The sequence below is a fragment of the Amblyomma americanum genome, chromosome 8 (assembly GCF_052857255.1).
Source record: "Amblyomma americanum isolate KBUSLIRL-KWMA chromosome 8, ASM5285725v1, whole genome shotgun sequence".
Classification (NCBI taxonomy): Eukaryota; Metazoa; Arthropoda; class Arachnida; order Ixodida; family Ixodidae; genus Amblyomma; species Amblyomma americanum.
Genome location: NC_135504.1, coordinates 149,102,042 through 149,116,598, shown reverse-complemented (window position 1 = coordinate 149,116,598; position 14,557 = coordinate 149,102,042). Strand labels below are relative to the sequence as shown.

General features: G+C 47.6%; 1 protein-coding gene across 1 annotated transcript in view; it reads left to right on the top strand.

The window, feature by feature from the left end:
• Window positions 1–14,557, top strand: part of LOC144102102 (uncharacterized) — a 78,080-nt gene that overhangs the window by 42,460 nt on the left and 21,063 nt on the right. Inside the window, exons 3-5 of the mRNA XM_077635390.1 lie at window positions 6,177–6,459; window positions 9,460–10,019; window positions 10,252–10,358. Coding sequence (XP_077491516.1) covers window positions 6,177–6,459; window positions 9,460–10,019; window positions 10,252–10,358 — 950 coding nt within the window. The remainder of the gene's footprint in view (window positions 1–6,176; window positions 6,460–9,459; window positions 10,020–10,251; window positions 10,359–14,557) is intronic.

Genomic DNA, 14,557 nt, shown 5'->3' with positions numbered 1-14,557 from the left:
CACAAGCTATGCCCCGCTGCTTTGACGCTGCTCCCCAACAATGAATGCATAACAACTCTAAATAGTTCAGTCTTACTCGATCTGTACAGATAGATGTGCGAGGCTCTTGTGAAAAAGTTCGTCACAAGCGGGTGACGAAAATCCAGACGGACTGTCGTTGAATTAACGGTTATACGTCCGAGCAGCGCTACAGTGATTTCTCAAATATATTCCGCGAACGACTGCGCTCTCATTTTTTTTCGGGAGCAGCAATGTTTACCTCAGTGCACTGGGCCTCAACAATAATGCGTGCTTGAAATTTTAGTCCCACTATTGATTTATAAGAGCGAGAGTTTTTTAACGAGAGAGTGTTTGCTGATATTCGCGCCTATTCAGCAAGGTTTGGGAAGTGAAATGCCGAAAAGGCGGCAGCAGCAACATGCAAATTTAAGTATAGATTAAACGCGAGGTCGTTTCTTGCCGCATCTGCAGCCCAGAAGAAAGCAGTCATGTGCAGATTTAATGCTGTACTCAAGCTACACTTCCGCAAATTCACGAAGGCAACAACAACAACACTTCTGCTTTCGTTGTCGCTAGTTCTTTCTCGTTTTTCAATTAACCATCGAAAGAAATGCTTGAATTTTGTGCGCGCAATTTTTTTCTCAATTAAATTATATAAGCGGGCTTAGTAACGCGATAGCGTGAAGTCTCCTGTTCAGCGGAAAATGCAACGTCGTCCCATCATCGGAGTTGTGCAGGGGAAGTCACGTAGCACACGTGATGCCTAGCGAAACGTGACTTCACACATGGATCTGTGGGGCGAAAGTGATTAAAAACAATTAAATGTAATGTGAATTAAAGGCCGCCGCTTGTTTCAAATGATTCAACTTAATAAAGTAAATAGTTACCATTTAAAGAAAGCCTTCAAGAATTTTTGTTGTGATTTGAGCCTGCGTCCCCTGGTTTACGAGTCAGCGACGGTATTTATACACCACGAAAGCTTTATTTCATTTATTCCTTTATTCACAAAAGATATACAGACTGGAAGAATCGGAGAGGTGAGCCTGTTTATAGACAAATGGTCTCACACTCAATGATTCAAGTTTCCACTTTATCCACTAGACTTATCCACTCAGAAACACATGACTGAGTTTTCAAAGCATATACGACTTCCCGAGCAGAATCATGAAAATACTGACGAAAATATCTCACAACAACATCATCAGCACGTTTAACAGCTGTGCGGGTTTTCGAAGTGCTATGTAAAAACAATAGCATCAGCATATCAAACCGAACTCCACGGGGATCGAGAGGGAAATCTTAAGGTGTACCTCCCTTCCTCGCTGGCTGGGTTGCTGCGTATTTAGAAAATAGGGCTCAGTTTGTGGAGATTGGCGGTTCTTCTTCCTCGCGACTCCCTGTAACTTGCGGGGTCCTTCAGGGAAGTGTGCCTGGCCACTTACTCTTCTTGATGTATGCAAATGATTTAGTTACCGTTATTAATCCGACTGTCCGGACTGGTTTTGTTGCTGATACCAGCATTTTATAGACGACGATCTGCCTGGTGTAGAAAATTAGGCATGGAAATAATGTCCAGGAAACAGTGCTTTCACGTATAACCAGGATGAAAATCTGTTTCATTTCAACTATTTTATTAATGCGTTTTCAATTGAAGTGCCAAGTGACATATATGTCGGGGTTGTGTTAAGCTCGCAGCTTAAATGGAACGACCACATCAAATACATTAATTAGATCATCAGCACTACGCAAACTTGGTTTTATACGCCATAAACTCAGGGGTGCACATTGCAGCTGCAAATTACAATCCTAAAACACTCTCATAACACCAAAGCTTGAATATGCCACTATCAATCATTTGGGATCCCCATACAAAAACGGACCTAACAGAACTGGAAAAATAAACAGATGTGCCGCATAGCTTATTTATAATGGGTGCAAAAGAAATGATTCTCTACCTTTATTAATGGCGGCAAATGACATCACACCGCTTCATGCAAGATTCTCTGCCTATCTTTCCTTTACCAACTATGTCATGGCAGACTGGGCATTTCTCATGCCTCCTACGTACAGTTTTTAGGCATGTGTCGAACATGTCAAAATCACGATCTCAGCTTAGCGCCATACTTCGCGAAAACTGACGCTACCTACTGGAATACCCTGCTAAGAGCGTGATATCCACTGGTGACTTATTGAATTAGGCATAGTAGCAGTTGAAAAAACACACACACAAGAATAACGACACCGAGAGACACGCACAGACGCTGCACTTACAACTTATTTTATTCTAAGCTATCAATGTGGAATGTATAGGCTACGTCGCGCATGCGCGTTAAGACAAAGAAAGAAGGCGTGGCTTCACAACATCCTGATCATACATCTTATCTTGTAGCAGAAAAAAGGGCACGTTCCGAACTATACAGCCTAATTTTCGTATCGCTAATACAATCACTGCCCCTTTTCTTTATATGGAAGGCTTCCAATAGCTCACGTGCGGTCTGGTCTTTACCTTTGCCTAGGGCCATAGTACTTTCAAAATGAGGCGAACACTTGCAAAAACTGCAATGCTGAACTAAGCGCACGTCCTCAATGTTCTGTACATTCAGTTGGTGCTCCCTGAGTCGATCGTTCAGGCATCTGCCTGTTTGGCCTACATAAGCTTTCCCGCAATACAGCGGTATCTCGTAAACCACTCCTGTTTGGCAACGCACGCATGACCTGGCATGCTTTTTTTGCAACCTTTTTTTGCGGATTCCTTGCCGAAGATACGCGGGCATAGCTTAGATAGTTTTTCTGGAGCGGAAAAAGCGATAGTCACCCGAAACCTGCCCGCAACCTTCATCAGGTTGTGCGAAATTTTATGCAGGTAGTGTACAACTTCCGGTCGCACGCTCCTTTCATCTTCCCTCGTCTTCAGGCTCTTCGTGTCATTCTTCACTTTTTAAGGAGAGTTTCGGAAACCGCCGTCAAGACCGACTGAGGGTACCCAGACCTACTAATCTTTCCAATTGACTATTAAAGCTGCTTGTCATTTAGCGTTCGCACAATTTCTCCAGTGCTGATTCTAGGCAGAGGTTTACAATGCTACGTTTTAGGACCTTTGAATGAGCGGAATCATACGGTAGGAGCTGTTTTTGTGCACGTGAAGCATATGCCGAACACACACGTTCCTTACCAAACATGACACGTATATGTCTAAAAACTGAAGGGCCTTCTGCTTCGGTAACTCGCAAGTGAACGTCTGTCCCTTCCCATGCTTTTTAAAAGCGTCTAAAATGTTTTTAACAGTAGCGCAGTAGTGTAAAGGGCTCTGCTTGTCCAAAATGATCAAAAAATCGTCAAAGTATCGGTACACTTTCGTGCCTTCGTCCAGGCTAAAAACAGAAGATAAAATCTGGTCAATGCTGGCTAAAAATATATCGCTTAAAATGGGCCTAACGCATGACAGTGCAAATTCCTTTGGTCTGCAAGTAGTGCTTGTAATTAAAGCGATAAAAGTCAAAAAATTGTCAACAGACATGCCAGCTGAATCCTGAAACGGGACGACACCACTCATGTCAATGCACTGCTTCAGTGCTGTGAACAGCTCTTGGAGAGGTATTGAATATTACAGATCTTCTATATCCACAGAAAACGCGTAGCTGATGGTCGGTTTAGTTTTTAGAAACTTGAATATTTCCTTAGAATTTTTAATAAGGAAAGGGCCAGTGATTGTCAATTCTTTTAACGATTTTTGAAGGTACTAGCTCACCAGCAACTGCCAAGTCCTCTTTTCACTGACAATGGTGCAGAAAGAAACTTCGGGCTCGTGCATCTTGGCACTAAAAAAACACTTCCAATGCATTGCCTTTACAGTTGGATATCTTTGTACTGAAAAAATCTTTTCCCACATCCTTGCAGAAGATGGCAACTTTTTGTTTTGCGGTAGTGGGGCGGCCTTTTTTAACGGTGAAGTTTTTTGCACTGCCTGATGTGCGTTCTCGTTAAACATGCCCTGCAGAAGAATCACATATCGTCCTTCTTTGTCGGCCTGTACAACTGATAATCATCACATATCGTCCTTCTTTGTCGGCCTGTACAACTGATAATCAATCTCTTTAAAGTGTGCCACGATCTTCTGCAAAGACACTGCACATTGCTTATTTTTAGATACAACAGCAGATTTCTTCAGACAGTCCGCCCCTTCAAGCAGGCTCCGGAAAAACGATCTAAGCTATGCCCGCGTATCTCCGGCAAGGAATCCGCGAAAAAAGGCTGTGGAAAAAAGCATGCCAGGCCATGCGTGCGTTGCCAAACAGGAGTGGTTTACGAGATACCGCTGTCTTGCGGGAAAGCCTATGTAGGCCAAACAGGCCTATGTAGGCCTTAACAATCGCCTCAGGGAGCACCAACTGAATTTACAGAACATTGAGGACGTGCGCTTAGTTCAGCGAGTGTTCGCCTCATTTTGAAAGTACTACGGTCCTAGGCAAAGGTAAAGACCAGACCGCACGTGAGCTATTGGAAGCCTTCCATATAAAGAAAAGGGGAAGTGATTGTTTTAGCGACCACGTGGTCGGTCACTTGGTGCGGAGCAGCTGCCGGCGGCGCGGCTAAGTGGCTGGTCACGTGATTCGTCACACGGTTGGTCACGTGGTTGGTGACATGGTGCGGTTTCCGGAGAGTGCGCAGACCGGCGAGGGGCGCGTGTTGTGTCACGTCACTGCTCCTCGCGCATGCGCAGCAGGGCTCTCTAGGTGCCACGCGAAACTGCTTAACCTCGGCCAGTGTAGCTCACGCTATAATACATATTATAAATCTCTAAAGCCATTCATCCCTACACCATGGCGGCACTCATACATTTCAGTACAAGCGGTGGAGGTTTAGATGTGTGTCGTGTGGTCTTGCATGTAAAGTGGTACCTTACACTCTCTGATAAGGTGCATTGTGCAATTAGTGAGGTTTTAATAAGAGAATTAGCAATTAAGCGAGTAGCAAAGTGCATATTAGCGTATCACATTCTGTTTGCTTCACGCGGCATAGTGGCGCCGGCATGCTGCGGCCATTAGAAAAGTACCGCGATCAGACCTACGCCGCTACCCCCAGAGATGGCGCGCGAGCAGCAAAACGTCTTCCAGCGCCGAACCTGCGTCGAAAGGGACAGTGTCCGTGTCTGTGAACTGATGCGCAAAGAGGACCGCAGGTCGCTCAAAGGACCCATGAACGTTTCAGCCCTAAAAAACAAAGGTTTAGTGTCCCCCGAATTTGTACCTTGATCTGGATGGGTCGCCACAGGAATTCGGTGCCCACCCATCAGTCCGTGCACGTGCACATTAATCAGGGCGAATGAGTCATAATTAAAGGGCTTTTCGCACGAGGCGGAATTAGGGTTGCTTGACGGCGGAACTTATCTCTGATCCGTCAAGGCAACGGTTTTGCATAAGACCCTTTTCCCAAGCATCTCACCCTAGAAGAGCCAAGCACGAAGCCGGGGAAAATCTTGTACCCATTAAAAACCTTCTGGATACCCGGCGGCACTGGGGATCGAACTCAGCACATCCCGAATGCGAAGCGGATGCTCTACTACATGGCCGCGCTTGGTATAAAAACATGATGATCCGTGCCAGCCGAATCTCCTGAGGATTTGGCTGGACTTTGAGAATGAAGCCTTCGGTAGGCTTGGCATGACCATCTGTGGCAGTGACCGACTTGGGAGACTGTGTCGTTGCCGATGGTGGCTTGTTCCCCCGATCTCGGCTTCTTTACGCAGGGTCCTTCTTCGCCGGTGACTCGAAACGGTCCCCCATGTCCTTTTGCCTGCTGGCCGGAGTGATTTTATTATTACTGCAATCCCAAGCGCTGCAACTGCGGTAGAGTGAGAAAAATAATGCAAGTGCACAAACTATACAAAATAAAGTGCAGTACTCTTGAGAACGTTGTAAAAAAATTAAATAATAACATTGTAACTTAGGCAATGGAATACACTACACTCGGCAATATACAGTGTCAGTGACACGTTTTAACACGTCATTGTTAGCGATGCTATTTTAATCGATGTTTGTTCTCGGAAAAAATGCGAACTTCAAGAAGTTATGTACACGGAAAGGAGTTCAACCTAATTGGTGCCCTTGTAGGCCTGCCCTAGCCTCTTTACTGGATTGTGGTAACCACGTTTTTTTTTTTCAAAAACCGCTTCCTAGATTCTCAAGGATGGACCGATCGCCAACAAGTACCCCGACCTGGGGCCTCGCCCACCGACGCTGACCCCGCAAGACGTCGACTGCCCCTGTCGCCACAAGGAAGCGCCACAGCCGCTACCCGAGTGTGTCGGACCGGACTGCCTGCCCAGAGATCCGGTCATCATCGCGCAACCTTCCGAGGAGAAGCCGCATCCGCCGGAAGGCGTTCAACCTCAGGAGCCTCTGATACCCTTGATACCCGAGAAGCCGGAGTACCCGGAAGTGGTTCCAGAGAAGCCGCAAGGTGATTGCAGCCATGCGTAAAGCTGCGCCTCAGAGCAACGTGAACGCGCCAGAAAGAAGTGGCGAGATGTGTGCGGGAAGCACTTTAATAAGGGCGCGCAAGTTTTGGACGCCGTCATCACCATCAACAGCCTAAATACGTCATCTGCCTTCCCAAGTGGCCTTCAATTAACACCGTCCTGCGCCAGCTTCCTAACCTCATCCGCCTAGCGCAGCGCTTGCCTTCCCTTGAAATCATGCGAACCGTTAGTTAAGGGAACGTTGGTTCCCTTCTCATTGCATGCCCTGCCCATGCTCATTTCTTGTTCTTTGTTGCAGCAAAGATATCACAAACCCACATCTGTTCCCCGGCCAACTCTGCTTTGTTGCTGTCCCTCAACATTTTGCTTTGCACAGCTTGCTAACTCTCCTCAATTCGTACGCGCTCACAGAACATTCCAGTCCCTGCTAGAAAGGTGCTGATAGGAATTAAGTTACAAGGTTTCGTCCAAATATAAACAACATGTGTAAGAAAAAAAAACCCCTCTGACTAAGGCAGGATACAACTAAAGAACGACGCGGCATATGCCCTTCGAAGGATTCTCATGACGTCGGCATATGATGTCGGCTATGGCGGCATATGCACCCACTATCGTGCCAATGCGGGGCTGAGCCATGGCTCAACCACGAAGTTTTGAAAGCCGCTCCACGCTGAAGAGCTTTCTTTGATGGCCACTTCGTTCTCCGACTATAGTAAGCGCTCATCTCAGCGGTTCCTTACGCACATGGCGCCAGCGTCCACGCACACGGAAATAATCATGTAAGCCATCAACAACACAAAGAAAATACCAAAACTACTGTTAAGACCTTGAACACCACTTTTGGTTGCACTTTTCTGGAAGCTTTCCAGGCAGGTAATGACATTGGTTTTCTGAAGGCTAGCGATAACATATGCACGCCCCTCTTGTGTTTTAACGTGCCCGCTGTAAGCTGCCAGAAGTCGCATTTCGCCCTTGGGTTTACGTACGCTGGGGCATGTTGACTCCAAGGACGTGACAGGGTACTGTTTGATTTTGATCTACGGTCTAGCTTTTTTGGGCATCCTTTGTTTTTAACTAATGTATTTTCTCAATCATGAGAAAGGAAGAAAACATTGGCCGTTCCACGGTGTAAAAGTGATATTGTAAGACGCGTGCCATTTTTAAGGTAATAATGGTTCATCTTGGCAGAAAAGTCAGCGCGGAGGGACGAAAGACACAGGAAGGGGGACAAAACAAGCGCTGTCTCGACACTAAATTTTATTTCGAAAGAACGCAATATATACACACAGATAAACAGCATAAGTGCGAAAGGCACGCCGTGCATAGATAGCGTGGATGGCACAATCAACTCCAACGTGCAAAAAAACCCGAAGTACATTTGCGCCACAGATCAAAAGGTGACACATCATGAAGCGTCTAAAACTCCTTTCTCTTTTTCCTACAACGTGACAGAAGGAGTGCTAGCAGACATGCTTTTTCTATAGTAACAAAAAAATTCAAACAGCGCTAGACAACAGGACCAGAAAGAGCAGGAGACAAACACGGCGCTGATCCAACTCGTCCAACTCGCATAATCTGCCGTCCTGCACACCTTTTTGCTTCCCGATAAAATACGTCTCTGTAATGTCTCGAGCGCGCTGATCACGATGCCGATACAACACAGTGGTATCTTTGAAAAAAGCTTTGCACGTCTTTTTATTCTTCTTGGTGCGCTCTGCACAATGTTGAGCGATGCTTGAACGAACGCTGTCTGAAGAAAGGTGCCTTACAGAAGCGATAAAATAGCATAATCGTTAAATGACTTAGTGGAAACTACGAGTCTCAACAGCATGTTATGGTTAAGTACTAAACGACACCTGATTGATTTTTGTTGGGACATTGAAAAAGAAATACTGTAAAGCTGGATTGAGAAGAAAGCTCGCCAGTGTGTCAACAGCGTAAAGATGTAGCCTAACTGGTGCTGTTTCATACTAAGCAAGCACTCTGCTTGACCGCACAAAAAAGGTGATTGGCACACGTCTGCTCTGCATGTGTGCCAATAGTCTTCTTTGCGTCTTCAAGCAGTGTGTACCAAGAACACAGCCTGGATGTCCAAAAAAAGGGAACAAGGGCAAGACAGTAGAATTCCGCTAACTACACCTGGCCACGATCCTCTCATCGCTTTCACGCGTAACACCTTTTATACTGAAGAGGGAAGCGCCTTCGAAGCTGGCGACTGTTGTGTAGACCAGAGAATGCGAAGCCTCGTCGGCAGTGCAAGCCACCTAGTTGGTCTTCGTGAACTCGTCTTTAGCCGCAACTTCACAAGCGCAAGTCACGCTCTACCTACAAGGGTCATTCGCACTTTTTTCGAGCAGTGTGGCTGCCATTAGCGTGGAATATGATAAAATGAGCAGTGTAATTAGCATTATGGTGGTGTCATTCGGTGGCAAGCATTGCAAGAAATGCGCGACTAATCTTCAGGAAAAGCGGTTTTGTATTCGTTCGCTTGCTCTGATTGGCCGCGATATTCACCGCTTTTCTGATGGGCTGTAGGGAAGGCATCTTAAGAATTACAAAACACTACCGGTATCTCCAGTAGGTATAGAGGAGGAAGGAACTGGGACCTTATTCATGGGTTTTCTCAGGAATGTAGGAGACATTTTGAGCGATAGCAGCAGTGATATTATTGGCCAAGGCTAATCGATCAGTTTAACACTGCTTCTTGTTTCCGTTGGCTTTTACTTTTGTCTTCTTTTAAGTTACACAAATGACAGCCACGGATAAGTAGGGATGCTTTTAGGTCTTTGTCTGGAGGTTCAGCACGTCGGTATATGTTCACCTTCGAGAAGCAACAGCGCCGCAAGGACAAGGAAAGCAACAGGACACGGGCTTCGAGTTCTGTTTGTGTCTGTGTTCGTGTAGCCTCGTTGCTTCCCGAAAATGTAGGCTTCCAATAAAGCAGTACGAGACTTAATCGCCCCTCTTTGGCACTGCGCCAGCTCCAGATGCACCCGTCGGCGTCCCTGCACCAGAAAAGCCGCTGCCAAGCGGCTACCCTCCCGTCGTGAACAAGCCCTCTCCACCGGTGGAGATAGACGGCCCAGTTTATCCCGTCGACATACCGGCGCCAGAGCACTCTATCCCAAGGGGAGACAAGCCCGGTTCCCCAGGAGGGCCTGTCTACCCGCTGTCGCCCGGAGGCTCTGTCCAGCCTGTGGATAAACAAGTTATACCTGTGGCGTCCGGCGGTGAGGGTTACGGTCCTGTAGACCTGCCCCTTACTCCCACGGGCCCAGTGGGTCCTGACGACCCCGTGGTCGAGCCGGCAGGCGGCTACCCCATCAGCACGCCCGTGTTTCCGCCGCCGCCAAAGCAGCCTCCGGTGGCAGGCTACCCAGTCGGGGGGCCTGTACCGGGTCCCGAACCACCACAGGGAGTGCCGTACCCGCCGCCTGTAGCAGGGAACCAACCGGGATTCACGCCATCCCCGTGGCAGTACGCTCAGTGCGGTTTGCCTCCAAGGCGACCCGCATCCTTGCGCGGAGCTTTCCCCTGGCAGGTAAGGACGGAGAGAAAGTGGCGACAGCACTCGTGTGGTGGCTATTTTGGTGATGTTTCTTAATAGCGAGCCGTTACTATGAGAAAAAACGTACTTTGCAGGTAAACGAGTATCAAGACGTACGCCGCATTCTTTCAATCTTTTTATTATCACACTGCTCGAATGTGCGCACGTTTTAGCCGACTATCTGTGCGATTTGCCAGTGTGAGATGGTGTCTCTGCTCCATCGCAGGCCACCATGGCGAAGAAGGTGGGCGGCTCCAAGCGCTACTTCTGCGCTGCCACCTTGGTCTCGCCCAAGCACGTCCTGGTTCCTGCCCACTGCGTCGCCAAGCTGGCGTAAGTGGGCTACATTTGTTGCTATGCCCCTTGAACGGGCCACATGAATTGCCAAATCCCTCGCGCAATATTGAATGCGTCGCCTACGAAGAGAAATACACGGTATGCACTAGGAGAGAAGTAACGGAGCGGTGCAGAAAAGCAAAAAAAAACTCAAAGGCACACCAAATGAGCGAGGTCAGGCTTTGCGTTCTGGTTGGCATAGTTGCACCTGCATGCCGCGAGATGTCGGCGTTTTTAAACAGACGTGGTCCCTAGCCTGACCTTCGGGAATGCGGTCCTGTGTATGAGGCCAGATGTTCAAGCAAGGCTGGAAATTAGGCAACGGGGAGTAGGGAGGTTAGCTTTGGGAGCACATGGCAATACACCAAATCAGGGGGTACAGGGTGATATGGGATGGGCGTCTTTCGAGAGCAGAGAGGCTAGCAGTAAGATAGCATTTGAGGAACGATTGAGAAGGATGGAGGCAAAGCGGTGGGCTAGGAAAGTTTTCAGATACCTGTATATAAAGAATGTTGACACGAAATGGAGAAAGCGAACTAGAAAATTGACAAGCAAATATCTGGACAGCAGTAAGGGGGCAAATCAGCAACTATCGGTTAAGAAAAAGGTTAAAGGAACAGAGAGAGCTTTGTGGAAAACAGGGATGCTGACGAAATCGGCACTAGAAACATACCGGACCTTTAAACAGGAAATTGTCAAAGAAAATATCTATGATAATTGTAGGGGAAGTTCTTTGTTGTTTGAGGCCAGGACTGGAGTTTTGCGGACTAAGAAGTATAGAGTCAGGTACCAGGAGATAGACACTTTGTGCATTGCGTGCGGAGAGGAGGAGGAAACGGCTGAACACTTGATACTTTTCTGTAAAGGGCTTCACCCTACAGTGGAAGGCAGCGGGGCTGACTTACCCAAGGCATTGGGGTTTAGGGATAGTGAAGGGAAAGTGGATTTTAAGAGGTTAGAAGTAACCAAGCGAAGGTTATCTGATTGGTGGCTAAAAGCAAGACAGGAGTAAAATTTCACAAGACATGGCTAGGTGGCTTGAGCCACCGCCCGATGTAAAGGGTTCAGCCGTATCCATCCATCCATCCATCCATCCATCCATCGTTGACATGTTGCCGCATCAACAGAAACGAAGGGTGTCGTGCGCTGCCGTTGAAGAGGCAGTGCTCAAGGAAAATAACTCCGCTGCACGAAGAATCGCGATGTTGAAGTGGCGCAAGAACAACTCCCAACTCCAACAGCATTTGAAGATGGCGCTAGCTGGCTCCAACAGCGATTCTCAGCATTGCTGCGAAAGCTACAGGCCCGAAACACGATGGTCTCCCTACGCAGTGTTTTATGTCTCGTGTGCTGTCAGACGTTTGCTCTAGGTGCAGTTTATTGATAGCAATACTCGATCTTCAACAACGCATTTTTAAAAAAGGTCCGAATATTGGGCAATAAATACCTGAGCAGAACAGAAGCTGACGATGAATCATGTCCAGACTGCGCAAAAAGCACGGACAGGAGGCACCGCGCATGTTCACTTCTCGTCTTGTGTTGTGTAGGGTGTTTTTCCTCTTGTACGGGTTTTTGCGCTGCATGGATATGCATTAAATTATCACGGTGAAGGCACTGTTTCTACATTTACTTAATGTGACGTCCATTCCAAGTTTCCGTCATACACGGCCCTTGAAAAAACTATGGCGTCTACCATTTGTTTCGGTGCGTGAGGAAGAAGGAAATGTTTTTTTTTTACCAATGACACACTTATAAGATAGGTAACGCACGAGCAACGCGGAGCGTAAGCGATGTCTTCCTCACAAACGAGATGAGTGCATGTTACCTTGTGGGCTTCGCCGTGCCTCTGTAAGCTAACGCTGTCTCTTAGTTCGCGATGGCAGGAACGTCACCGGAAGAGGGGTGCTCTCGGCGTCATTGGGCACCACGATGCTCGGTTTAATTGGCGACTACGGAATGGTCTCGGAGAGCCCACGCCCTTTAGGGCCATTCTAGGACGCCAGCATTCTCTCGTGCTGGTGTTCTGTGTTGGCGTGTGTGCGAACTGGAGAGTAAAGACTGAGAAGGAAACGAAGAGAGTGCACAGTCAACTCTGAGGAAATGTATGGTAATCTGTGACGAAGTTCTGCTAGGCGCTTCAGATATTGTGCATAGATACAAAGTTTCGTCAGCAAGGTTATTGCCTTTGTGCATTGAAGTCAACTGCTCGCACAACACTGACAAACAAATCATCTTGACAGATTTGCCGGTCTGGTTGCGTTTGAAGACTTATAATAAACTCTAACATATCTCTAACCAAAACCTTTAATTTGAAATCCAGCTTTTCGCAGCTGGCTCAGTTCTTTCTTCAGGGCTGACTGGAGGCAGGAGTTAGCCTTTCCGTGTGCATGAAGGGCAGCAGGAGGTCAAAAGAACGAAATAGGTGTTGCGAAAGGCGCGCGGGAGGGGGGGAGGGAGGGTCGGGTTGAGGGTGTTAATCACGCTGTGGAACTGTGGGGAGGCGGTTGGCTTTAATTCTTTGAGCTACAGAGCCAAGTCCTTGTGCATATACTGCAGGTATGTTTCCCTTTGTGCGGTTGATGTGGCTCGGGTTGGTAATGTAATTCGTTTTCCGAGGGTGCTGCTTTCGTCAAAGTTGATTCTTCGGAATGTCCGGCAAGAGGATTGCGCTCTCTTGCAAAGTTGCGGACGTCGTTTTTATGTTGCCGAATCTGGCTGAAAATCTGGCGCATTGCTGAAAATCTGGCGCAGTTCATCGCAAAAATTTTTTGGTGCGGGCATCTGCAGACAAAGGGAAAGGTTGATGTGCCTTTCGATTGCCGTGAACTTAATACACATGGTAGCGGCAATAACGAATCTGTGGTGAAGCGAGAGATTGCGATTCGATGGGCGCCGCCATTTGCTTGAACGTAGAGCGGCGTTGGGGCTCACGCCTCTTTGAACCTCCCGCGTTTTCTGATGTCAAACGACGCGTACTCGCTAAGCCTAGGAGCTCTGTCAACAAGGAAGAAATTCGAAAATTTGGGGTGTTTTCTCGCAAAACTTTCGCGGTTTAGGTAAGTTCAGACAAAGCGAAAGCTTCTTGCGCCATTAGTTGGCCGTAAACGTGGGACACAGCGTAGCGGCAACGAAGAATAGGTGATAAAGCGAGCGGTCCCCGCTTCGATGCACGCCGCTATGTGTCCTACGCTATCCGGCGTTGGGGGCCACGCTATTTCGCCAACTTAGCGTTAGCGTCGCCCTCTCACCCTAACACCCGAGGAACGTTAGCGTTGTGCGAATGCGCAATAGCGTCCCGCTATTCCCCTATTCCCCAAAGCAATAGGCTGAGCCTATACTAAAGCTCTCTAATGCCTTGGGCTTTTTCTCACCGAGCCCGGTCTTTGGGACGAGGTAGGCAAACTGCAGTAGTGTTTGTAGGCTTGTGCGCAGCCCCGAGCCTCCTTTTTTCATGATTCGGGTGATGGTTTCGCAGTCGCCTCGGAGATAAGGCACAGTAACGTATTTTGATGCTGGCGTTGGTTGCTGTGCGTTGATTTCGAGGCGCTTGTGTTCTTGGAGGCGAATGATTTTTTGTATAAATTTTTTTTGGGTAGCTGTTCATAGTGAGTTCTTTGAATATCGTGCGTTCTTTTCTTCTGTCAAGATCTATGCTGCAGGGTGTCCTAACTCTTCTGAACAATGTCTTAACCACTGATGCTTTCGTTCGAAGCGAAGTGGAGATATCCGCCTGAGTTAGATGGCTTGCAAGGAAACAGCAGCTTACAATTGTTAGCGAGGTGCTGGAAACGAAGACGTCTACTTATGGAAGGTAGTGACCGCTGATCCGGATCATGAGAGGGAAGAAGATTAAGAAAAGGGTTCAGCGCATATAGCAGGTTCTCACAGATCACGAATGGCAGTTTACCAATATCCCTCATGAGAAAAGTATACAACAGCTGTATTTTACCAGTACCCACCTACGGGGCGGAAACGTGGAGGCTTACGAAAAGAGTTCACCTCCAGTTATGGACAACGTAGCGAGCTATCGAAAGAAAAATGATAGGTATAATATAAAGACACCGGAAGCATGAAGAGTGGGCGAAGCTGTAAAAAAAAATTAGCCAAGAAGATGACCTATGAGAAGATGTGCCTGTGTGGTGATTCCGTAGAGGCAATCGAACCAATATTACTAGAAAGGGGCAGGATCCATCCCG